Raw genomic sequence first — 26961 nt, 5'->3', positions numbered from 1 at the left:
TTAAGTGATACAACTTTCTTTTCTTAGAAGCAGAGACTTTCAAAGTTTGTAAAGTGCACATTATTCAAATTTTTCATATTTTTATGTTTTTCACAAAAAACACAAAAGATAGTGACCAAATTTTACCACTCATATAAAGTACCATATGTTACAAAAAAAACAGTCTCAGAATCGCTAGCATATGTTAAAGCATCACTGAGCTATAAGCGCATAAAGTGAGACAGGTCAGATTTTGAAAAATGAGCCTGGTCATTAAGGCTCAAATAGGCTTTGTCCCTAAGGGGTTAAGTATTCAGATTTTTGAAATCTACAATACCCCATACCCATACACAATGGTAGATCCTTACGACTAGTAAATTTACAGAAAATGGAGAGCCAAAGGTGGCAAATCAGTGTGATATGTACACTCTTATATTAAAGATACCTTCTGGCTATTTATGTTTATAGAACACAGGCTATTATTACAGTATTATTTTGAATATCTATCATCACTGTATGCCCCACCTCCTATATTAGTGCACTGTAAGAGTGCACTAAGAACTGCCTGGAGGAATCTGTAGTTCACAGGAACTCAGCCACAAGGAAGAGTTTGCTTTCTTTTACATGTACTGCAAAAGCATGTAATTTACTGGTGGTCACATGACTCTGTTGCAGTAAACAAATGTTTAGATGTAGTAAAATTTGAATTAAACAGATTATGCTGTAGGAATACTGATGGTGAATAAGCATTAAATGGACAAACAAAAAACCCTAAGTTTACATGAAAATTCTCTAGTAACCTCAGACATTGCAGCTTTAAAAGGGGTTGTTCAGTGAAAATCTTTTTCGTTCAACTGGTGTCAGAAAGTTATATAGATTTGTATATACTGTATAGATTTACTTCTATTAAAAAAGTCTCAAGTCTTCCCAAACTTATCAGCTGCTGCATGTCCTGCAGGAATTTTGTTTTATTTTCAGTCTGGCACAGTGCTTTATGCTGACATCTCTGACCGAGACAGAAACTCTCCAGGGAAGTATAGGTTTTCTATAGGGATTCCCATAGAAAGCCTCCCCTACTTTGGAGAGTTCCTGTCTCATTCAGAGATGTCAGCATAAAGCACTGTGCCAGACTGAAAATAAAACAAAATTCCTGCAGGACATACAACAGCTGATAAGTATGGGAAGACTTGAGACTTTTTAATAGAAGTAAATTACAAATCTATATAACTTTCTGACACCAGTTGATTTGAGAAAAAAAATAATAATAATTTTTCACTGGACAACCCCCTTAACTCACACTTAAGTCTTATTTAATTCTTTTATTTTTATTTCAGTCTTTAAGTTCTGAAATAAACATAAACAGTGTAATTTATAATAAAGTTAATTTTTGTTTCTTCTAAAAACTAAACGACAGACCTAGAATTCCTCCTATGCATTTTCTGATATATTATTAGTTAATTAGTACATAACCCTAGACTATGTTCATATTTCTGTTGGAGGCTGCATTCACAGATTCTGTTAATGGACATACCCAAGACAATTACAAGTCAATGGCAGTGGTATCCATCACATGACATGTCCAGCACTGTATTGTGATGACTGTTTATATTAAGTAAAAAAAAAATAAAAAAAAAAATAAAAAATATATATATATATATATATATATATATATATATATATATACGACTTACAAAATAATTGGAGAGATTGTGAAGAATTTTCTTGATGCAGTGAACTGCACCCCATAATCTAGCTGTTCCCAATGTGTTAGTAGTCGTGCTTTGCCCTGGTCTGGTGTTTCAAATGGTGTTCCTTTCACTGCATGTAAAAACACATACATTCCCTGTTAAAGAAATAAAACAGATATGTAACATACACGTAATGAAGTAAACAAAAATATACTATTTCAACATGCAAACTAAGTCTGCAGCTTTCTATATAGAAGGTTTCTATGTGGTAGCATGATATGACATATGTCTGGCTTACACACACACTGAAAAAAATTGGTTGAAATACCATATTTATGATGTCAGAACATAGTATATTTCAAAGGCCTCGTTCACATGTCCGTGTGCTGCAAAAACCCTGCATTTGCGGCATGGATCGATATCTTCAATGTAGTGCAGTCCGTGGTCACAGGCCGCACTACGTACGTGTGAATGAAGCCTGAATTTTCTAGAAAATTGGGAGGAACTTCAAAGCATCACATTCTAGCTCAGATTTATTAAAGAGGACCTGTAACCCCCCGTGCCGGTGAGTATAGGATGCTGTAACGGGGGGGTCGGGAGCCTGTCACCCCGGCACGGGGGGTGACAGGTCTCCTTTAAGGTGTGTAAAACAAACTGGTGTATACTGGCCACAGCAACCAATCACAGCTCAGCTTTTAGTTCTGATAAAATGACAGCTGAGCTGGGGCTGATTGCTGTGGGTAGTTCACAGAAGTTTCTATTTTAAAAACATTGATAAATCCAGGTCGGAGGGTCTCATTAATAAAGCTGGATTTGAGCTTTTACTATCATCATACAATATAGAGCATAATAAACTAGGAGAGATTTAATATGGCTTCGTGCATTACATGGCCCGATTGTTTTAACAAAAGAGTGCCATTCTGCTAGATCGGCGCTTGTTTACGAAGCCTATTACACAGCTTGATTATCGTGCAGCAAGGGCTGCGTGGACATCATTAGTAATATCCGTGCAGCCTTTGTATACAGTAAACAAACTGTATAAAACACCTATCCACATTCCCCAGTGTCTTCCTGGCTTCTCTACGTTTCCTGCAGCCGCTGGTGCAACTTCAAAGCGAGTTTCTGAAGTGACAGGCTGCTCAGCCAATCACTGGCCGAGGCAGTCCTGTACTGGCCAGTAATTGGCAGAGCAGCCTGAGAAGCCAGGACGACACTGGGAAGCATGGAGAAGCAACATATACAGTTTATTATTTTCTTTAGAGATTCATCAGCCCCCGGTCGTGCACCGCTATAACACACAGCAATGAGCACTTGGCAGACGACGATTTTAGGTCTGGACCAAAAGACACGATCAGCCAATGATCGTTGTCATTGGCTGATCGTTGTCTTTATTACCTGGTTGACCACGTTTTTCTGTAAATTAAAAGGGACCCCTACAGGGACTGCAAAAATGAAGTGTGAACCCAGCCTTATATAGAGGAATCACGATTGTTTCAAATTAATATAAAATATTAAAAAGTGAATATACTTGTATGGCTATCAGTAAAAAACACAACAGAAACATACAACTGTAAATCTCTTTTCTATATAAGCCATACCAGTTTTTTTAATGGGTATAGGAAAATTAAAATAATTAAAATAAAAGTTTTTTGCGATTGGCCACAAAAATATAAATACAGGCATTTATAGTGCCATTCTCACTGAGTAATTCTGGTGGAATTTCAAGTGCAGCCTGCGCCGCAGACTTGGTTTGAAGTTCTGCCTGTCCTATTCAATGAGTAGGATGCCTCGTACGTCCTCCGCTGAAAGAATTGACATGACTGAACTGTGTTCAGTTAAAGGTTCTTTACATTAGAGCAAGTCTTGTTAGTCCTCCCCAGTAATCTTTCTTTCTCCTGAAAGATTACTACTTAGATGAGAAACACACTACTGATTTAATGTGGGCGAGTTAGGTACACTGAAAACGTTTTCTAAATGTAGGCATCTGTCGCATTTCCTTCAGAGGATGTTCACCACAGCATCCAGACAGAGGATGAATGTTGGGAGAGAATAATAAAAAAAAAAAAACTGGACTGTGAATGTGGCTAACTTTAAAAGGGCTGGTGATCCTAAGATAACTAGGTCATACTGATACATTGTGTAAAATGAAAACAGATTTAAAATGTACGTGCATTTCTTAAAATGTTTAATTTGACTGACAGACTCACTTAATCCCCCCACTGCTGTTTTGTTTCATTATCTGTTGCCCTTGGTTATGGCCCAGCGGGCATCCGTGCCTAGTTCAATCACATGATCTGTCTCATAAGTACTGGCAGTTGGTTCTGCCACTACACCGACCATATAACTGCCTTGATCTACTCCCTGGAACACCGCCTCGTGGCCGGGTTTATACTTTCTCTCTCTCATATAGACGGAGGCAATGTGATTACACTAAGGAGAATCTAGAGAGAGGGTTTATTCAAAAATCCTCGTCACCTGCTGGAGCGTGGTTATTCTTTTTCAAGAAAAAAGACGAGTCACTGCATCCCTGCATAGATTATCAGCGACCGAATAAAATTATGGTCAAGAACAAAAGTCCACTGCCATTGATCCAGTGCCCTGAACTTTTTGACTGTATATGGGGAGGTAAGGTTTTTACAAATTTGTATCTACATGGGGCTTACAACTTGATCTGGATTCAGCAGGAAGACGAATGGCAGACAGCGTTTAACAACCGTAACGGACAAGTACCTGGTAATGTGCCAACCGTCATAGTAGTCTACTTGGATGACATCTTAATCTTCTCCTTGCATCCAAACTCCTCCTTGCTGGATTTGGGGCGGAGAACAACAGTTCTAATGACTGGTTGGGGTTCCTCATGCCCCATGTACTGTGTCTCTTATGGGCTTTCTAATAGCTGCATATAGCTCCCATAACATCACAGCAGCATCTGATTATGGAATCTGTCTTGCTGGTATATGAAAGCTAGTGCCTCATGTCTTCACTGCATCCAATAGCTTTCATATACCTACAAGACAGATCCCATGGTCAGATGCTGCTGTGATGGTGCAGTATGCAACCATATAAGAGGCACTGTATGAGGTAGGCATGAGGCTCCAGCTTCTCCAGTTAAAATAAAAGACAGAAATTCTGTAAAGTGTGAAGTACAGTGTCCCTACTAGCAGCTGCAGTCCCAGCATGGGGCCAGGGCTCAGTGTAAAGTTGAGAAGTTGGATGTATGGCAAGATAATATGAGGCATCTGTTAAAATCTTCAATGCCATGACTACTGCCTTCTTTATTAATTGAGAGGCTGACTTTACTGTCACTATTTTGAATTTTAAAGGCCCCCTGGGATTACAATGTATATGCCTCTGCAGAGGCATGGCGGTGCAAATCTGCACCATCAAATCTGCCGCAGATCTTGTACATGTGAACGCACCCATAATGTATAAACAAAAAATGCAATCACATAATGGAAAGATTACAAAAAAAATGAATAAGTATTTGGCTCTAATCGGTAAAAAAAAAAAAAAGGCCAGGTGATTGAGATATATATATATATATATATATATATATATATATATATAAGTTGTTGTTATTATTACGTAAACAAATCCAAGTAAATAAATTGAGAACTTACCAAGTTATGAATTACATTAGTCAAAGTCCAAGCAACAGGTACACTAAAGAAGGGAATGCTGAGGAGGACAATGTGCAGCATGCCAACCCCCAAGGCGTATGTAAGCCACATTCCACGACTGTTCATTACCCTCGTATTTGGGTTGACCTCACTGTGTGCTACACCCACATTCATTTTTGTTCTGTGAATGAAAAGAATCAAGAGAAAAATTGTTACTTTCAATAACTCATATACTAAACCAGCATACTGACCTCATCATGACTTGAGAAACTTTGGGATATCTCAAGAACCCTGCTAGTTCCCAATGTACACAATACCAAGAAGACTTGAAGGGGCTTGTCCAAGAAGAACTAAAATTAGCTCCCCGGCTGGGGGTGGTGTCAAAATAATAAACATGCTATACTCACCTCCTCCAGACCCTGGCAGCTGCTACACCAACACTCCTGGTCCCCCACTAGTCTGTTCCTGACCCCTGACTTGCATGCTCAGCCAATCAGTGGCCAATAGAGATGAGCGAACCTCGAGTTGATCCGAACCCGAACTTTCGGCAATTGATTAGCGGTGGCTGCTGAAGTTGGATAAAGCCCTAAGGCTATGTGGAAAACATGGATATAGTCATTGGCTGCATCCATGTTTTCCAGACAACCTTAGAGCTTTATCCAAGTTCAGCAGCCCCAGCTAATCAAATACCGAACGTTCGAGTCGTTCCGAACCCGATTTGCTCATCTCTAGTGGCCATAGTGGTGTCCTGACTCAGTTATGAAAGCAGCGGAGAATCAAGAACATCAGTGTGGCAGCTGCAGGGGCAAAAGGAAGAGAGTACCTTTGGTGCTTCCATTAGTTTCTATTTAAAAAATGCTGTACAAAATAGCACGTTGCATTTGTCAGAAAAAATGCTGTACACCATGATAGAAATGGGGTCTCTCAGGCACTGTTGAGAGTCCAGTGTGCAATGTGTTCACCAATACAGCTTTTTTTCTATTGTGCTGCCTCAATGATGAAGCAGAACAATAAGTCAGAGAGATGTGAACGGAGTCTTACACAGTGCTGCCTCATAAATGCATCCCCCTTTCTTTAAAGAAGCTGTGCAGGCAAAATGCTGGGCTGCAGGGCATGCTGCCAACATAACAAACAAGTAGGGCTGGCCGATATTGGTAATATGTTGTTTCAATAAAGTTAAAAAAAGGAACTCAATGAGCAGCAACACACGGCTGGGCCATTTAGTCTATAGTCATTATTATTATTTGTCATTATTAGGGGGTCTCAGCAGAGACCTGTACATTATATTATATATATATATATATATATATATATATATATATATATATACTAAAGGACGTGTATATACAGGTATACAGTCACTACAGGACTACAGTGCTTCAGCCCAGGCCTGATGGTACATTCACTTTAAAGTAAATGTACCAGCACATATGCTGGTAGCAGGTTTTCATACTTACCAATCGCTGCCCTGATTCTAGTGGTGACTTATCTGGAGATCTTCCATCCTGTTTAGTAGTTATGGCCGGTTTCCATTATATGTAAATGAGCATGTTTGGTGCACTGGAGGCGGGCCTAGTTCCCCCAATGCACCGAATTCTCCTCCCATGAGCACAAACCATGCTCATCTATATACAGTATAATGAAAACCAGCCATAACTACAGACAAATGGCACCGCTGATCGATGAGTATGAAAAACATCTACCAGCATATGTGCTGATACATTCCCTGTAAGGCTATGTTAGGCTACAACGTAAGGCTAAAATGTAAAAATACGTGCAAACAACGGCCAATGTTGTAAAACTACGGCTGGAATGAATATTCGTGATTAATAATTTCGACCATAGTTTTACAACAACAGTTGTGGTTTAGCATTAAACAACGTCCTTTTACTAAATGGCCGTTGTTACTATGTAATGGGAACATAGCCTAAGGTCATAGAGAAACCCTTGTTAGACTGTATGTAGTTCAATAGTAAGTAGAAAGCACAAAAAAAAAAAATTGTGTACAGATTTTAATACAAAAATAAAAAATCTTGTATTCCTGTGCCTTATTCCAGCTTGTCAGGAGCCCCCATGATCCTGCTGTGTGCTCTGGGTGGCAGCAGGTCAGCACTGTCACAGGACCCCGACACAGGACACAGCAGGCATGAGAATGGCGGCTATAAATGACTCCCTTCCCCCCTGTCCTTCTAACAGTTGTGAAACTCTGACAAACAAGTCAGAAGTGAGGACATAGTGACCCTTGTCCCCCAGGAGCCCTTCTATATGAGGACATAGTGACCCTTGTCCCCCAGGAGCCCTTCTATATGAGGACATAGTGACCCTTGTCCCCCAGGAGCCCGTCTATATGAAGACATAGTGGCCCCCAGGAGCCCTTCTATATGAGGACATAGTGACCCTTGTCCCCCAGGAGCCCTTCTATATGAAGACATAGTGGCCCCCAGGAGCCCTTCTATATGAAGACATAGTGACCCTTGTCCCCCAGGAGCCCTTCTATATGAGGACATAGTGGCCCCCAGGAGCCCTTCTATATGAGGACATAGTGGCCCCCAGGAGCCCTTCTATATGAGGACATAGTGGCCCCCAGGAGCCCTTCTATATGAGGACATAGTGGCCCCCAGGAGCCCTTCTATATGAGGACATAGTGGCCCCCAGGAGCCCTTCTATATGAGGACATAGTGGCCCCCAGGAGCCCTTCTATATGAGGACATAGTGGCCCCCAGGAGCCCTTCTATATGAGGACATAGTGGCCCCCAGGAGCCCTTCTATATGAGGACATAGTGGCCCCCAGGAGCCCTTCTATATGAGGACATAGTGGCCCCCAGGAGCCCTTCTATATGAGGACATAGTGGCCCCCAGGAGCCCTTCTATATGAGGACATAGTGGCCCCCAGGAGCCCTTCTATATGAGGACATAGTGGCCCCCAGGAGCCCTTCTATATGAGGACATAGTGGCCCCCAGGAGCCCTTCTATATGAGGACATAGTGGCCCCCAGGAGCCCTTCTATATGAGGACATAGTGGCCCCCAGGAGCCCTTCTATATGAGGACATAGTGGCCCCCAGGAGCCCTTCTATATGAGGACATAGTGGCCCCCAGGAGCCCTTCTATATGAGGACATAGTGGCCCCCAGGAGCCCTTCTATATGAGGACATAGTGGCCCCCAGGAGCCCTTCTATATGAGGACATAGTGGCCCCCAGGAGCCCTTCTATATGAGGACATAGTGGCCCCCAGGAGCCCTTCTATATGAGGACATAGTGGCCCCCAGGAGCCCTTCTATATGAGGACATAGTGGCCCCCAGGAGCCCTTCTATATGAGGACATAGTGGCCCCCAGGAGCCCTTCTATATGAGGACATAGTGGCCCCCAGGAGCCCTTCTATATGAGGACATAGTGGCCCCCAGGAGCCCTTCTATATGAGGACATAGTGGCCCCCAGGAGCCCTTCTATATGAGGACATAGTGGCCCCCAGGAGCCCTTCTATATGAGGACATAGTGGCCCCCAGGAGCCCTTCTATATGAGGACATAGTGGCCCCAGGAGCCCTTCTTTATGAGGACATAGTGGCCCCCAGGAGCCCTTCTATATGAGGACATAGTGGCCCCCAGGAGCCCTTCTATATGAGGACATAGTGGCCCCCAGGAGCCCTTCTATATGAGGACATAGTGGCCCCCAGGAGCCCTTCTATATGAGGACATAGTGGCCCCCAGGAGCCCTTCTATATGAGGACATAGTGGCCCCCAGGAGCCCTTCTATATGAGGACATAGTGGCCCCCAGGAGCCCTTCTATATGAGGACATAGTGGCCCCCAGGAGCCCTTCTATATGAGGACATAGTGGCCCCCAGGAGCCCTTCTATATGAGGACATAGTGGCCCCCAGGAGCCCTTCTATATGAGGACATAGTGGCCCCCAGGAGCCCTTCTATATGAGGACATAGTGGCCCCCAGGAGCCCTTCTATATGAGGACATAGTGGCCCCCAGGAGCCCTTCTATATGAGGACATAGTGGCCCCCAGGAGCCCTTCTATATGAGGACATAGTGGCCCCCAGGAGCCCTTCTATATGAGGACATAGTGGCCCCCAGGAGCCCTTCTATATGAGGACATAGTGGCCCCCAGGAGCCCTTCTATATGAGGACATAGTGGCCCCCAGGAGCCCTTCTATATGAGGACATAGTGGCCCCCAGGAGCCCTTCTATATGAGGACATAGTGGCCCCCTGTCTATAGGACAGGCTTCCAGGAGATGCTGTGTATTGTACAGACACTGAGCAGCGCCCCCCAGGCAGCTAGAGCCGCAGGGCCCCGCTCCTGCAGGGGCCACACTCCCCTGCATATGACAGACAGCACAACCTATGAACTCTGCTCCACATCTGCTCGCTGGTAAACAAGCCCGCACAGCAGCCATCGCTACGTCTGCACACTCGGCTAACAGAAACGCATTGCCGTGCGGACACCAGTTGACTGTACGGTGACCTGCAGCCCACCACAGCCGCGTCCCCTCACATCACCACGGAATTTAACCCCTCCATCTCCGCAGCAGCCAGCCATGTAGCGCTAGCCATATTGTTAGCTGAGGAGCTGCGCACATCATCTCTCACCGGTTACGGTCTGCTTGGCTCCTGGCAGCGGCCTCTAAGCAGCTCGATTACCGGGCCGAACCGGGTTGTAGCGCAGCTGGAATCGGACGATTGCTCACAAAGGTTCTAGAACATTGGACACTATCCCAATGGAACGCACAGTACGGAAGAATCGACGCGTCTGATTGACGCAAGCTCCATCCATTGAGGCTGGTGGGCGGTCCGCGTGACGTCATCGGGGTGGGCCTTCCGCTCCATTCTGGGTAAAGTTGACGCATGAGAAATTTGCGGAGTGTTTTTGGAAGACGTTACTGCAGGTAGCTGTGCGCTGCTGTGTCCTGTGCACATCATAGGGGACGGGGAGTAAGGGGGCCCGGGAGTGTCAGCGGTGATGTGCTACACTCAGGGGCGGTCAGTGTCTATCTATCTATGTGACAGGCATGTAAGCGGTACTGGGGCAGGCTCACATGGGGCACAGGCATGTAAGCGGTACTGGGGCAGGCTCACATGGGGCACAGGCATGTAAGCGGTACTGGGGTATGCTCACATGGGGCGCAGGCATGTAAGCGGTACTGGGGCAGGCTCACATGGGGCACAGGCATGTAAGCGGTAATGGGGCAGGCTCACATGGGGCACAGGCATGTAAGCGGTACTGGGGCAGGCTCACATGGGGCACAGGCATGTAAGCGGTACTGGGGCAGGCTCACATGGGGCACAGGCATGTAAGCGGTACTGGGGCAGGCTCACATGGGGCAGAGGCATGTAAGCGGTACTGGGGCAGGCTCACATGGGGCACAGGCATGTAAGCGGTACTGGGGCAGGCTCACATGGGGCACAGGCATGTAAGCGGTACTGGGGTATGCTCACATGGGGCACAGGCATGTAAGCGGTACTGGGGCAGGCTCACATGGGGCACAGGCATGTAAGCGGTACTGGGGCAGGCTCACATGGGGCACAGGCATGTAAGCGGTACTGGGGCAGGCTCACATGGGGCACAGGCATGTAAGCGGTACTGGGGTATGCTCACATGGGGCACAGGCATGTAAACGGTACTGGGGCAGGCTCACATGGGGCATAGGCATGTAAGCGGTACTGGGGCAGGCTCACATGGGGCACAGGCATGTAAGCGGTAATGGGGTATGCTCACATGGGGCGCAGGAATGTAAGCGGTAATGGGGCAGGCTCACATGGGGCACAGGCATGTAAGCGGTACTGGGGTATGCTCACATGGGGCACAGGCATGTAAGCGGTACTGGGGCAGGCTCACATGGGGCACAGGCATGTAAGCGGTACTGGGGCAGGCTCACATGGGGCACAGGCATGTAAGCGGTAATGGGGTATGCTCACATGGGGCGCAGGAATGTAAGCGGTAATGGGGCAGGCTCACATGGGGCGCAGGAATGTAAGCGGTAATGGGGCAGGCTCACATGGGGCACAGGCATGTAAGCGGTACTGGGGCAGGCTCACATGGGGCACAGGCATGTAAGCGGTAATGGGGCAGGCTCACATGGGGCACAGGAATGTAAGCGGTAATGGGACAGGCTCACATGGGGCACAGGCATGTAAGCGGTAATGGGGCAGGCTCACATGGGGCACAGGCATGTAAGCGGTACTGGGGCAGGCTCACATGGGGCACAGACATGTAAGTGGTACTAGGGCATATATAAAGAAACTTATACTGTGCTATGCATTTTTTTTAGCATTGCTACTAACCTGTGACATTCCGCTATGCGCTATCCATCATAAGCCAACATTAGATGTACACAGGATTTCCCCGCTACATACATCTCTCAGACACAATGTGCACCTAGCATTACTGAAGGGACCTTATAAGATGCCCATAAAGCAGAGTGGTCCTGGTTGCCCATAGCAACAATTACAGCACAGCCTTTACGTATTTATTGTTTATTAGTGTTGGTTTGTCTCTGGTGGAGGAGTAGTTATTTCTGCACTGTGATCTTGGGGTATTTCAGTATTTATTGCTTTACTGTGACGTTGGTTTATGGCTGGCGGTAAAGTGTTTGTTGCTATGTGGTGTTGGTTTATTGCTGACAGAGAGGGGTTACTACACTGTGGTGTTGGCTTGTCGCTGATGGAGATGTAGTTATTGCTCTCCGATGCAACATGTTTCCCTGAAAATAGGATATCTCCCGAAAATGAGACCTAATGCATAGTCTTCCAATCTTAGAATTACAAGGCAACGCCTTAGTGCATCTTTGGGAGCAAAATTTTATATATTAATTATTAAGACACTGTCTTATTTTCGGGAAACACAATGGGAGAGATTTATCAAACATGGTGTTAAGTAGAGCTGGCTCAGTTGCCCCTAGCAACCAATCAGATTCCACCTTCCTCACAAACTCTTTGGAAAATGAAAGGTGGAATCTGATTGGTTGCTAGGGGCAACTGAGCCAGTTTCACTTTACACCATGTTTGATAAATCTCCCCCAATATGCCTGGCAATCTCTGGCATGGAGGCAATTTAAAACAAATTTGCAGAGCTGCTATGTGGACAAACTCACACACTTTCATCAAAGGGGTAGTGCGGCAGTAAAGAATTATTCACAGACTAACACACATTACAAAGTTATACAACTTTGTAATGTATGTTATGTCTGTGAATGGCCCCCTTCCGCGTGTCCCACCACCCCCACCCGTGTACCCGGAAGTGTGGTGCGCTATACTGACCTGTCACGTGCCGACACCAGTCTCCGATCTTCATTGAGTGATGTCTTCTTCGGGTGGCCGGCGAACAGCTCCGACTGTCCCGAATGCCGATCGCCCTCTGCAGCGTCATCCGATGCTCAGCCACAACTGGCTGAGCATAACTGTGCGGAGGGGGGACGGGCAACAGCGACTCGGCCGTCCTTCCGAAGATGACGTTTGGCACAAGATGGCGGACGGCCCTCGACACGGATCAGGTAATGTATAATGCACCAACACTTCTGGGTACACGGGTGGGAGTGGTGGGACACGGGAAGGGGGCGGTTCACAGACATAACATACATTACAAAGTTGTATAACTTTGTAATGTGTGTTATTCTGTGAATAATTTCTGAGTGCCGCACTACCCCTTTAAGCATTGCAGACTAGGGCTGGGTTCACACACAGTATATTTCAGGCAGTATTTGGTCCTCATGTCAGGTCCTCATAGCAACCAAAACCAGGAGTGGATTAAAAACACAGAAAGGATCTGTTCACACAATGTTGAAATTGAGTGGATGGCCGCCATAAAACGGTAAATAACTTCCATTATTTCAATATAACAGCCGTTGTTTGCCATTAAATGACAGCCATCCACTCAATTACAACATTGTGTGAACAGATCCTTTCTGTGTTTTTAATCCACTCCTGGTTTTGGTTGCTATGAGGACCAAATACTGCCTGAAATATACTGTGTGTGAACCCAGCCTAGATGTGTATGATAATACTGCTCTGTCTTTTAGTAGAAACGTTTTTTTTTTTTTTTTGTGCCCTTCTCCCTACCTACGTTTTGTGTTTATTCGGTATTGCTCCTCCATTATGGACACCGTGTAAAGGTAGAATTATGACTTACTGATGATTCAAGTTTCTATAGTCTCCCATGACAGCCTATTTATATTTCTGCCTCTTTTTGTTAATAAATCTGCATAAAATCCTGGTGTCTAGTAGTTATTTGTCAGTCACTGGAGCTGTGCCAGGGGGTGTACTTCTACCTTACTATCATGGTTGCACAGATGGCTATTGGAACAGGATGTTATGATTACAGGGCTCCAGATGGCGACCAAAATGGTCGCCAATGCGACTGATATTTTGCAAATGGCGCCCAGATTTATTAATCTGGGTGCCATTTGCGACTGGCCCCGGCGGCGGCGTGCTGTATCTTTAAGTCCGGGTCCCCGGCTGATGCGCGGCTGCCGGGGGTGTCCCGTCCTATCCCCGGCTGATGCGCGGCTGCCGGGGGTGTCCCGTCCTATCCCCGGCAGCGCGGCGCATCAGTGAGCTGCCTGGGGCCCTGACTTCCGGCACAGGAAGCGCACGTCAGAGACGCTTCCTGTGTCAGAAGTCACAGCCCCGGCGTACAGGGAGCTCACTGATGCGCCGCGCTGCCGGGGATAGGACGGGACACCCCCGGCAGCCGCGCATCAGCCGGGGACAGCGTCCGAAGAAGAAGAGGATCACCGGGGGAGCGGGTTGTCAGGTGAGTTTGTGTGTTTGTTTCTTTTAAATATTGCTTAGCATAGAGGAAAGGGGGGGGGCATCTATAATGGGGGGAGAAGAGGGGCCATCTTCAAGGGGGTGAGAGGGGGCTATCTATAAGGGGAGGGGGTATCTATAAGGGGGGGGAGAAGAGGGGGCATCTATAATGGGGAGGAGGAGGGGGCATCTATAATGGGGAGGAGGAGGGGGCATCTATAATGGGGAGGAGGAGGGGGCATCTATAATGGGGGGGAGGAGGGGGCATCTATAATGGGGGTAGACGGGGTCATCTATAAGGGGAGGGGGTATCTATAAGGGGGGGAGAAGAGGGGTATCTATAATGGGGAGGAGGAGGGGGCATCTATAATGGGGGGGAGGAGGGGGCATCTATAATGGGGGTAGAGGGGGTCATCTATAAGGGGAGGGGGTATCTATAAGGGGGGGAGAAGAGGGGTATCTATAATGGGGAGGAGGAGGGGGCATCTATAATGGGGGGGAGGAGGGGGCATCTATAATGGGGGTAGAGGGGGTAATCTATAAGGGGAGGGGGTATCTATAAGTGTAGGGCAAACTGGCTGCAGACACTGGGAGATAGATATATGCACAATTATTATTATCAGGGCCCCTCAGGTGTCTGTATTGTAGGGGGTCACTTGCATTAGTCACTAGGTGAGAGATATATCTATCTATATACACATCTTGTGGGGGGTCACTATGGCTGCAGTCATAAGTCTAGCTCAGTATGTATAGACTGTTGCAAGCTTTTAAAGGGAACCCGTCACCCCCGGTGACGGGGTGACAGGCTCCCAACCCCCCGTTAGAACCCCCTATACTCACCTCATCGCGCCGGGTCCTGCTTCTGAAGATGGTCGGGTCACGGATATCTCAGCCGCTGCAGCCCGACGCGCACACTGAGAGATGAGTCCAACACTCATAGAGAATGACGGAGCGCTGGACTCTCCCGTCATTCTCTATGAGCGTTGGACTCATCTCTCAGCGCACGCCGGGCTGCAGCGGCTAAGATCTCCGTGACCCGGCCATCTTCAGAAGCGGGACCCGGCGCGATGAGGTGAGTATAGGGGGCTCTAACGTGGGGTTGGGAGCCTGTCACCCCGGCACGGGGGTCGACAGGTTCCCTTTAAGTTGAAGTTCAGAAGAGTAAGCCTCATTAAAAGGCTAACCAAGTGAAGCTGAAGTACTGAGTCAGACTGTATATGGTTGTCAAGTTGCAAGTTTCCATGTGGAACATTTTCAAACTAAGAAAAGAAAGAATCTAAAGGAGGAGGATGCTGCCGCGGCCTCTGCACACAGTAAGTCCCATTTAACATAACATTAATTTTACATGGTTTAAAATGTTGGCGACCAAATATTCTATTTGGCGCCTAAATTTTTCAGGTTAGGAGCCAATGGCTCCCAGGTAAATTTTTTAGTCTGGAGCCCTGGATTAAAGGCCTGAGCCACAGGGTAAGCGAGCAAAGATCTGCCTTTTACATGGTTCAATAATCATGTAGGCAGGGCTGCGCGGACATTATTAGCAATATCCCTGGTGCTCTTGTTTTAATCAGGAATTTGCTGCATATGAGCTACTACACGGAGCAATGTGCAGCCGATTTTTAAACATGCTGAAAGACAACGATCGGCCAACGAGAGAACATTTACTCGCTGCTCGGCTGATTGTTGTCTTTATTACAGGGGGAGATGTATGCCTGATTCTTTAGATAATCTCTCCATGTAATAGGGTAATAGGGTCTTAATTCCCTTTCTGCTTATTTTCTCTTTTCTTTGTTCTGTGTAAGGGTATGTTCACACTGAGTAAATCAGGCAGAATTGAATCCCGCCTGCTTCAGTGTGCCATAGCCTGTCTATGGGAGACCGTGTGCTCCTTTGCTTCCGCCGCTATCTGCTCAAATAAGTGACATGTCACTACTTTTAGCGGCATCAGCGGAAGAGCCCGCGCTCTCCCATAGACTATAGGCTATGGCACACTGAAGCAGACAAGATTCAATTCTGCCTGATTTATTCAGTGTGAACATATCCATAGGGTACAAACACACTGGGCGTATTCACAGTGGATTTCTCGCTGTGAATCTGTGCCCTGTACACTCTATGAGCAGACAAACTCGCAGCAGGATGGACATCCAGCTGTGAGTTAGCCAGCAGCCCGCCCCGCCGCAGCGCACTGATCGGCTGAGCGGGACATGAAGACACAACGGGAGCCCCGAAGTAAGCTGGAGTGGGGAGTAGTGGGGTTAATGGGGCGGGCTCCTGACATACTCTCAGCTGGATTTCCATCCCGCTGCGAGTTTGTCTGCCCATAGAGTTTACAGGGCACAGATTTGCAGCGAGAAATCCGCTGCAGATACACCCAGTGTGTTTGTACCCTTAGAGTATGTTCACACTGAGCACTAGGCGAGGAATCCGCTCTTAATTTCCGCTTGAAATTCCTCCCGTAAAATATAAACAGAGCAATGTCCCATTGTGTTTAATGGAATTTCCACTCTGTTGTTCACACTGCAGAATTTCCGAGCAGAATTTTTTGCCACAGATCTGCTTTCCGCCCAAAGAATGGACATGACCATTCTTTGAGCGGATCTCCTAGAGGAATCCTATAGAAGTCATTGGGGGTTTGAATTCGGCTTGTATTCCGCTCCTATTCTGCCAGAGCAGAGCCACACTACGGAATCCACACGGATAAGTTCTGGTCGATTCCGTCGCTCATACCTGCTCACGGCTGAGCGCATCTCCGCCCGTCCCATAGACCTAATTCAATCCGCCCAGCCATAGAATGGTGTCTATGGCACAGGCCATGGGTATGTTTACCCTTCAGCCAGGAATTGAAGAGGAAAGTTTTCTGCTTGAAATTTCTCACCTATTCAGCTCTGGCAGAATTTGGCCGGGTTCACACTACGGAATTCGTTCAGCTGTCCGCCCGCACATCTGGGCGCCTTTTCGCCGGCCCCATAGACACCATTCTATGGGTCGGCGTATTCCGCTATACGCTGAAAGAAGTGTCATGTCACTTCTTTTAGCGGATCGCGGAATACGTCGGCCCATAGAATGGTGTCTATGGAGCCGGCGGAAAAGCACGTGCCCGTGCAGGTGGACAGCTGACGGAATTCCGCGGACATTGTCCGCGAGAATTCCATAGTGTGAACCCGCCCTTTGAGTGGAAGTCAAGCAGAATTTAAGCCCCCATTGACTTCTATGGGATTCCTCTAGCAGAATCTGCCCAAAGAATTGACATGTTACTACTTTGGACGGAAAGCGGATCTGTGGCAGAAAATTCTGCTTGGAAATTCTGTAGTGTGAACAAAATAGCGGAAATTCCATTAAACACAATGGCAACCACACCTCCAATACACTTGATCCAAAACACAGGTAGGCGCAGGTCGTCCACCAGGGCCAGATGGAATATAAAATTTAATATGGAATATAAAATTTAATAAGCAAAACAATAAAATACATAAGGGTAAAATCACACTGCATTTCCAGACAGGACAGGCCTCTTCCTCAAGTGCATGCAACACGTTGTGCTTTTACCCTTTTATGTATTTTATTGTTTTGTTTATTAAATTTTATATTCCTTATTATCTGGACCTTGTGGTGGACGACCTGCACCTACTCACCTGAGTTTTGGATACAGTGAATTGGAGGTGTTTACTGTTTTTTCCCATTAAACATTCACAGGAGGGCTGCAGTCCCATAGTCCTGCATACGCTGTTGTGAGAGTTGTGCCTCGATCTGCACAACTCCACCAGGTGAGGGAGTCCACCTTTAACTCTGTTTGTAATCCTCTAGAACACTGTCTTTGCTTGTTCCTGCAATTAAACACAATGGGACATTGCTTTGTTCATATTTTACAGAAGGAATTTCAAGCTTCAATTCTTCGCCTATTTCTCAGTGTGCACATACCCTAAGGCTCAGTTCACACTGAGCAAAGACGGAGGAATTCCGCAGTGGAGGGCTCTATGGGAGAGCACGTACCCTGTCAATTCTTAGAGCAGAGAGGGGAGGAAGCGGAGATGCACGCGCCCTCCCATACAGATACTGCAGCGTAATTCCGCCGTTTTTGCGCAGTGTGAAGTGGACCTGAGGGTATGTGCACACTGAGCAGTTCTCACGGAATTTCGTGGCAAAAGGCATGCGGAATCTTCCCTTTTAAATGCAACATTGCTCCTTTCTATAGAGCAAAACGGGATTTCCGTATGTCTATGCACACAGCTAAAATTTCTGTCTGGAATCCGCGTATGGTAACCAATGATGTGTTGGACTAATATTGCAGCTGTGCTTCTTGTTACCATTGGGTAGTTAGGACATGGGTCTCCAGACCTCGGCCCTCCAGCTGTTGCAATACTACATTTCACATCATGCCTGGACAGCCAAAGCTTTAGCTGTTCAGGCATAATGGGAATTGTGGTTTTGCAACAGCTGGAGGGCCGCAGTTCGACTACCCATGGGTTAGGCTATTGCAGGTGATACCATAACAACTGATGCTTACGTAGTTCTCAACTACCCAGGATGGGGTAATGCATCAGCACTGCTACCAGGTATGGTGTAGTGGAACTGGGCATGTTGTTGATACCCATGTCTGATCTACATTTGCAGCTTTATTTGGTTAAAACCTTACCCATTCTGGGCATACTTGCCAATATTTATTGTGGGGAAGACTAAGGGGGACATGCATCATCTGGCGTACTGATGATTTTCGGCGTAAAGTGCCGATATGCTAATGATTTTATTCTCAAATGGCTGATTTGCAAATAAAATATTTGCATATCGGCACTTCACGCCGAGTACGCCGGGGGGGGGCAGGGAGGGGGTGTTACGGGGGGGGGGGGGGGGGGCGCGGACTCAGAGTCTGCGCGATTTATAATTTTTTCAGCGCAAAGATACGCCGAAAACCTACTCCACCTTTCAGGTGGCGTAGGTGTTTGGCTGTGCGCACCGACGCGCACGGGATTTATGTACAGGCAGTCCGCCTCTACATAAATCTCTGTAGCGCCGGAAAAGAGGGGACATCTATAAGTCCAGCGTAAAAAACACCTGACTTAATAAATGTCCCACTAAGTGTTCGCATCACACCTATGTGGTCTCCAGCAGCCTAAGTACCCAGACAAAATAATAAATGCACACACAAGTGTGAACACTCTCGTAGCTGTTCAGTCAGGTAAAGTAAGTGTATCCAAAGGCTTGGTCTCAAGTGTAAAATGTGCGTCTGGAACTACAGCTTGATCCATATCTGGAGACATTCGTCTGCTGACAGGAATTTGCTTCCAAGTTCACAAAACACTTCTCTAATGTTAAAAAAAATAAAATATATACAGTGGTACCTTGGTTTAAGAGCGTTTTGGTTTAACAGCTCACAGTTTTTCAAAATTGTGACTTTGTTTGAGAGCATTCTTTTGGTTTAAGAGCTCCCTGTACTGGGTGTGAGCGCGAGTGGAGGAGGGACATGGCCTGCATAGTGTGGTCTACAGCACTGTACTCTGACCCAGGAAGTCTCCCTCACCTTCCAAATCATAGCAGATCCACTTCAGGATGGGACTTACATCAGGGGACAGGACGGTGGAGGTAATCTCTCCATAGCTGTAACCCCTTTCTTCCCGGACAGAGAGCGCTGCATGTATGTGTCCCCATCCGTCTTGCTCATTCCTTCATACTCCCTGTTTCCCTCCCTGTTTCTATCAGCCCTTGTGTTTCCCATCCTCTCCATTACTGTACAGTAACTTATAATATCACATATTCTGCTGTTTGTGAATCTTTGTTTCATTGGTTTTACATGTTATTCAGAGTAATAAATCATTATGTTTGGGGTGTGGAACCAATTGTCTGCATTTCTATGATTTCTTATGGGAGCATTTGTTTTGCTCAGCCAATCGCGGCTAAGGCAGCTGATGATGCGGCATAGGGGGGCCGGCATGAGGGATGGATGGAGCGTTTCGACCGGCCTCCCGATGACGACATCATTGTCACAAGATGGCGGACGGGGGTCGACACGAATGCGGTAAGTATAATGCACCAACACTTCCGGGTCTTGCGTGGGTGGGGGGAACACAGGAAAGGGGGCCATTCACATACATAACACACATTACAAAGTTGTATAACTTTGTAATCTGTTATTTTGTGAATAAATGATTAGCGCCGCACTACCCCTTTAAGTTTGACCACGCGGTGAACGGTGTGAAAAAAAGACCCCTCCTATTTGCACTTTCAGAATAAAAATATATTTTGAAGAAAAAAAAACTTTTAAAGAATTTAAATTTAAAAAAATAATTGACTCATTTTACATTATATATTAAAAAATTCTTATTGTGTTTGTTAGGGGATAGAGGAAGAGGGTTTGATAAGGTGATAATATGGATCTGAGGCTTTTAAAAGGGACTGTGAGCATGGGTTCTCTAAGGGACCAGGGACCGTGGTTTGTGGATATATAGGAATTAAAATATTGAGGGGACTCTATTTGAGTATAAAACAAAGGCGAGGGGCGACCCAGAAGTGCCCGAAGCCTCTGTCATTCTTTTGAAGCTCTCCCGAGCAGCCGAGCGTCTCCGGTTAGACGCTCGGCTGCTCGGGAGGGCTTCAGGCATCCCCGGAGCAGTCAGTGTACGTCACACTGGCTGGAACGCGAGCGGAGAAGAAGATGCGCGGAGGCCGGGAAGGGGCCCAGGTGAGTTAACTGTTTTTTTTTTTTGTTTTTTTTTTAAATGGTCGCCACATATAGTGAGGATGCAGCCATTTTTGAGCCCCCCCCACCTTATGGGGTGACCGAACCTGGAGTAAAAGACTACCTCCGACTTCTGACAAGATTTTTTTGGGTTAAAAAGTCATCTGCTGGAAAATACGGTAAATTTAGTTAGAAAGGATGAAGCATTTCCTCTCTATGGGCTCATGCACACTGAGCAATAGACAAGGAATTGAAGAAGAAAGATTTCTGCTTTAAAATTTCTCTTCTATTCTGCTCTAGCTGAATCTGGGTAGGTTCAGACTACGGAATCCACGCAGAGAAGTTCCGGCGCTCCATAGACACCATTCATCCCACGAATTCCCCCCCCCTCTTTATGGCAGGTCATTTGGTCCCAGGCAGTCCTCCTCCTGTGTCTCCTTCAGGGAAAATTATTGTAAAATTATACTTTACTGGTATCATACCCCTGAACTACTCCATCGCCTATATCCAGAGACCCCATCCACCTGTTGGAGATGTCTTTCTGCAGTTGGCTCACTCCAACACATTTTCTGGGATTGCCTGAAGCTATGCCCTTTTTGGGGGGGAATTCAGGGTCTACTGGCCGCAGTTCTTGGTAAAGTTCTTCTGATGGACCCCATGCTATTTCTTCTTAATGTACCGCCCAAAACTATGTCTAAAGATTCAGCCAGACTGCTCCTCCAAATACTGATACCCGCGAAGTGTCTGTTGGCCAAATACTGGAAGCAGACTTCCATCCCCACTGCGGCTGAACTCCTTGCTCGCATATTGGAAATTAGAAGGATGAAAATGATAACGGCAACGACAGGCACGGATGGAGAAGTGTCAAAAAATTTGGTCCTTATGGGACAAGTACTACGATTGATCCTATAATGTTTCGGCAACCTGACTGCTCCCCTTGTGAAAAATCGTTTGTTCTTTTTTTTTTTTTTTTTCCTATTCTGCTCTGCCCTTTCCCTTCCCAGGTCTTCGTCTTGTCTAGGTCTTGTCTCCCACTGTCTTGGTGTTTTGACATGTTCTTACGGGTTTGTTGTTTGGCTTTTTGCATCCCCATTGGATTGTTATTTCACTTTTGTGAGTGTGATCTGTGGTGCTAATGTCATGGGTACTGGCTGCTTTCTGCTGTTGTATGACGCAGTAAACTCACGTTACCGCTGGCCTGCCCAGTTTTTCATGCTTCAAGATACCTCTTCTTGATTGTTATAATGTATGTTTTATTAAAAGAAACATCTTTATAAATAAACAATTTATATAAAAAAAAAAAATTCCTCTTCAATTCTGCTCCGAGCAGAAGGGCCTGAATTTGAGTGAAATTGAAGCGGAATTCAAGCAGAATTTTAAGCAGAATTCAAGACCCATTGACTTCTATAGGACTCCTCTAGCAGATTCTGGAAAAATTCGGGGGGTGGTGGTATAATTATAAAGAAAATCCTATTTACCCCTCCCTGTGCCCTCGCAGTGCAGTGCCACAGCTCATGGTAACCAGCCGGGCTCCCCATCCTGTGATGTCACGGCCCCACTCAGAATTGCCCGCTCAGCCAATCTGTGAGCCGGGGCACAGCTGAAGTCACTTACTAGCTGAGCAAGTAGTTCCTGTGGAACTGTGATGATTCTTGAGCGTGGGCACTGACCTAAAGCTGACAAATCTGGGCCTATGTCTGACCTCTATATCACAGGTATGTGGCATTGTTAGCAGTTTTTCTTTGTGTATGGTGAATATTTAGTTAGTAGTGAGTCTTTCAGGACACAGTGGCTGGAGACTAGCTGCATCCACTACACACAAAGTGGAGAATGTGCTTTATATCTTTGCCTTATTTACTCAGAATTCGTCCCAAGATTATGTTGGGCATTAGAAAGAAGTGCTGCTGGGCCAATTCTACTTTACACCAGTTTAAAGGGAACCAATCAGCGAGATTGGGCTCATTTGGTTCCCTGGAGCACTGTATAAAGATCCCATGCAGCCCGAGGCACGTACCAACTGCAGCAGAAGCTTTAGACCGGGCTGATTGGTTCCCTTTAATACGTAACTCCCCTGGTGTCTGATTGGCCATTTATGAATGAGCTGTAGTCGGTCTCTGATAAAATTCAAGAGTTGGGGTCGGAGCTGCAGCTTACTAACTCCACAGCCCGGGGTTAGAAGTATCTAACCTGCTGATGTGTCCCTATAGTGCATAACGTGCTTAAATTTCCCTTCAAGGGATTCATTTTGCTTTCTATATGTGAGTAGTGGGAAAAAGGCATTTTTGGGTTTTGAATAGATTTATTAACCCTATCCCCACCCATTCAAGTTGATAGAAAAGCACCCTCTGTCTAACCGCCTTGATTCAGTGAATATTTATTTTCAATCTCAGTGGCTGCTTGCAAGCGGCAAATGTCATATACCGGCTGAAAGCTATATTTCTCCAGTGCATGAACAGAGTGTGTAAAAGGGCTAAAGTTGGTCAAAGATCCTAAATAAATACACAAAGCTATGACTTTTCCAAAGTGTTGTATTCTCCTTACAGGAACTGTATGTATAGTCTTTTTTTGTTGTTGTTGAAAATATAAAAACATGAATAAAAACTTCTAAAAAGTCACTGAGACACATCAAATGTTTTTGTGGGACCCTGATCAGTAGAACCGACTGGGAGAGGTGTGCTGAGTGGCCCCATAGATTGAAATTATGCATTCATCTCGGTTATGTGACATGGAGCCAGAAGAGAGTGTGCTAAGTGTGTTCTTCTAACCTGTTCTTCTGAGTGGTCAGGGTCTCTCAGGCCCCAACTGATTATAAACTTCTGTCATATTTCTATGACGTATCAAAAGTTTTTTGTTTTTTTTTTTGTTTTTTTTGTAAGACTGCCCTTTTCAACATTTATACTACTTTTCCAATAAAAGTATTTGGCCTAAATTTTCTGCCTTTGCCTTGTAGTTCTGCTGTTCAAGATGCACCAGTTGCCTTCATCCACAATTCGTCTCCTATCTAGCTCCCAAGTGATAACAGCGGTGGTCAGTGTTGTAAAAGAGCTTGTGGAAAATTCGTTAGATGCATTTGCTACAAATATTGAAGTGAAGCTGGTAGGTAATTTAGTTTGAATCTGTGTAGTTTTGTGTAATGTCTGTATAGTAAAAAATGTGAGTTTTCCCTAAAATAATGAAGCATTGTTTGCCTCTTAAAATGTATAGAAAAAAAGCCAGCTGGTTAGTGCAGGACCAAAAGATTTCCCAGATGGTAGATGCAATAGAATACAGATGAAGCAGGTCAGCACTTCCACTGTAAAAACAGCCTTTATTAAAAATTCATAAATAACATCCATATAGAGAAACAAAAACACCACATCTGATGCGTTTCTAGCCTGGAGGCCCTTGCTCATAGAAAGTGATCTACGAGGGGCCAGAAACGAGTCACATTTGTGTTGTTTTTGTCTCTCTATATGGATGTTCACTTATACATTTTTAATGTATCTTTAATAAAGGCTGTTTTTATAGTGGAAGTGCTGACCTGCTATGTAGTTGTTCTATTGTTTGCCTATTCAACCATAACCTATGAAGATGAAAATTACACACCTCTCCACACCTTAGTTCAGGTTTCCTGTCTAGCAGATAGGGATCCTGGATGAGGCACCTTTTCCCAGAAAATTGCCAGTCACACTTTTCCCCCCAGGAGAACATGTATGTAGCACACGCAGTATGATGTCAATGCATCCGTTACCAATGCTGCTTCCCCCTGCTGTCTGGCTGGGTGAGTGGCTCTTGCCTTGCTGATCCAAGTTGTGTTCCTGCATTCATGCGCATACTGGTTACTGTAGACCGTAATATTCTGTACACATTAACCTATAGGTCACTTATGGTCCTGACATTAGCCAACTCCGGAACATGACTTCTGTTTCAGGAAGCTATCTTGGGGGCAGGGCCGTATTTGTCACTAGGCACCCGTGGTCCGGTGCCTAGGGCGGCGCCCTGCGGGGGGCGGCACCTGCAGGGAACACTTTTTTTTATTATTTAAAAAAAAAAAAAAAATCTTTGTAGGCACCGGCCCACGGGTGCCTAGTTCGCGCCGGGGGGGAGGGGGGGAGGGGGAGCGTCCGGGAGCAGGAGCAGGATGGGCAGCAGGCAGGCTGGCTCCCTCCCCCTATGCAGCGCCGAGGTCCGAGGTCCCGATTCCGGGGCCGAGCTTCCGGCACACACAGCTTGACAGAGGCCGGAAGCTCACAGCTGCAGCCCCGCGATGCACGATCTTCTCTCCTGCTCGGCGGCGCTCACGTGATGTGACGTCATCGCCGAACAGGAGAGAAGATCCGGGACCGCGGGGCTGCAGCTGTGAGCTTCCGGCCTCTGTCAAGCTGTGTGTGCCGGAAGCTCGGCCCCGGACCCCGCACCCTGGACCCCGGACCTCGGACCTGCATGGGGGGAGGGAACCAGCCTGCCTGCCCATCCTGCTTCTGGCCGCTCCCCCTACCCCCAGCCTCTACCTGCCCCCCAGCCTCTCTACCTAACCCCCAGCCTCTCCCCTGCCCCCAGCCTCTACCTGCCCCCCCAACCTCTCTACCTAACCCCCAGCCTTTCCCCTGCCCCCAGCCTCTCCCCTACCCCCAGCCTCTCCCCTACCCCCAGCCTCTCCCCTACCCCCAGCCTCTCCCCTGCCCCCCAGCCTCTCCCCTGCCCCCCAGCCTCTCCACCCAACCCCCAGCCTCTCCCCTGCCCCCCAGCCTCTCCCCCTGCCCCCCAGCCTCTCCCCCTGCCCCCCAGCCTCTCCACCTAACCCCCAGCCTCTCCACCCAACCCCCAGCCTCTCCACCCAACCCCCAGCCTCTCCCCTGCCCCCCAGCCTCTCCACCTAACCCCCAGCCTCTCCCCCTAACCCCCAGCCTCTCCACCCAACCCCCAGCCTCTCCCCTGCCCCCCAGCCTCTCCCCCTGCCCCCCAGCCTCTCCCCTGCCCCCCAGCCTCTCCACCTAACCCCCAGCCTCTCCCCTGCCCCCCAGCCTCTCCCCCTGCCCCCCAGCCTCTCCCCTGCCCCCCAGCCTCTCCACCTAACCCCCAGCCTCTCCCCTGCCCCCCAGCCTCTCCACCTAACCCCCAGCCTCTCCCCTGCCCCCCAGCCTCTCCCCTGCCCCCCAGCCTCTCCACCTGCCCCCCAGCCTCTCCCCCTAACCCTTAGCCTCTCCCCCTAACCCTCAGCCTCTTCCCTGCCCTCCAGCCTCTCCCCCTAACCCTCTCCCCCTAACCCTCAGCCTCTCCCCTGTCCTCCAGCCTCTCCCCCTAACCCTCAGCCTCTCCCCCTAACCCTCAGCCTCTCCCCTGTCCTCCAGCCTCTCCCCCTAACCCTCAGCCTCTCCCCTGCCCCCCAGACTCTCCCCTGCCCCCCCAGCCTCTCCACCTAACCCTCAGCGTCTCCCCTGACCCCAGCCTTCATGATGCTGCGCCATATGGAGAAGAAAGCAAAAAGTGAGCGACGGCAATTTGAGAAGACGTCACCTGTGAGTCATTAGTAACTGCACTGCACTGTAATCACTTCTATAGTGTGCAGAGCCTGTGTACCATTGGGGTCTCAATGGGTCAGTGTATTGTTTGCGGTAGTGTACTGACACAGCCCCGCGGTCACTACAGTACACTAGCGCAAACTTTTAAACTAGGACCCAACTACAAGAGCTGCAGGCACTACAGCTCCCAGCATATCCTGAGGGCTGTAGACTGTCAGTAAATGCTGGGAGTTGTAGTGCCTGCAGCTGTTGTTGAGTCATAGGTGCATGATACACTAGATGCTTTGTGGGAGATCAGAATACAGAGATCAGTGGGGGCTCGGTGTAGGGAAGTGACCCCAGAACATCACTAATAGGGGATAGAACAAAAACATCTCCCCCTATCCCCTATTAGTGATGTTCTGGGGTCACTTCCCTGCACTGAGCCCCCACAGATCTATGTATTCTGATCTCCCACAATGCCTCCAGGACCCATCTACAACAGCTGCAGGCACTACAACTCCCAGAACAGTCTGCAGCCCTCAGGATTTGCTGGGAGTTGTAGTGCCTGCAGCTGCTGTAGTTGGGTCCTAGGTGCATCATACACTGGATGCTTTGTGGCATATCAGAATACATAGATCTGTGGGGGCTCAGTGCAGGGAAGTGACTCCAGAACATCACTAATAAGATATAGGGGAAATGTTTTTGTTCTATCCCCTATTAGTGCTGTTCTGGGGTCACTTCTATATACTGAGCCCCCACAGATCTCTTTATTC

The 26961-nt window shown here is 47.2% G+C and overlaps 2 protein-coding genes across 8 annotated transcripts in view; one reads left to right on the top strand and one right to left on the bottom strand.

Moving 5' to 3' along the window:
- The window catches only part of ORMDL1 (ORMDL sphingolipid biosynthesis regulator 1), a 31945-nt gene extending 21856 nt beyond the window's left edge, over nucleotides 1-10089 (bottom strand). Inside the window, exons 1-3 of the mRNA XM_069983527.1 lie at nucleotides 9884-10089; nucleotides 5288-5468; nucleotides 1671-1822 (exon numbers count right to left, since the gene is read on the bottom strand). Coding sequence (XP_069839628.1) covers nucleotides 1671-1822; nucleotides 5288-5461 — 326 coding nt within the window. The 5' untranslated portion in view covers nucleotides 5462-5468; nucleotides 9884-10089. The remainder of the gene's footprint in view (nucleotides 1-1670; nucleotides 1823-5287; nucleotides 5469-9883) is intronic.
- PMS1 (PMS1 homolog 1, mismatch repair system component) overlaps nucleotides 9626-26961 on the top strand; it is a 115213-nt gene continuing 97877 nt past the window's right edge. For 6 of the 7 annotated variants that reach the window (XR_011364560.1, XR_011364561.1, XM_069983521.1 and 3 more), the window contains exons 1-2: nucleotides 9626-10179; nucleotides 23656-23801. Coding sequence is in view for 5 of the 7 variants with exons in the window: in XM_069983521.1 (XP_069839622.1) it covers nucleotides 23670-23801 (132 nt within the window). In the remaining 2 variants the exon portion in view is untranslated. The remainder of the gene's footprint in view (nucleotides 10180-23655; nucleotides 23802-26961) is intronic. The other variant, XM_069983522.1, reaches the window with a different exon arrangement.

This window comes from Dendropsophus ebraccatus, chromosome 9 (assembly GCF_027789765.1).
Source record: "Dendropsophus ebraccatus isolate aDenEbr1 chromosome 9, aDenEbr1.pat, whole genome shotgun sequence".
In the NCBI taxonomy this organism is placed as follows: Eukaryota; Metazoa; Chordata; class Amphibia; order Anura; family Hylidae; genus Dendropsophus; species Dendropsophus ebraccatus.
The sequence above is the reverse complement of the archived record's forward strand: the minus strand, read 5'-3'. Positions and strand labels throughout refer to the sequence as shown.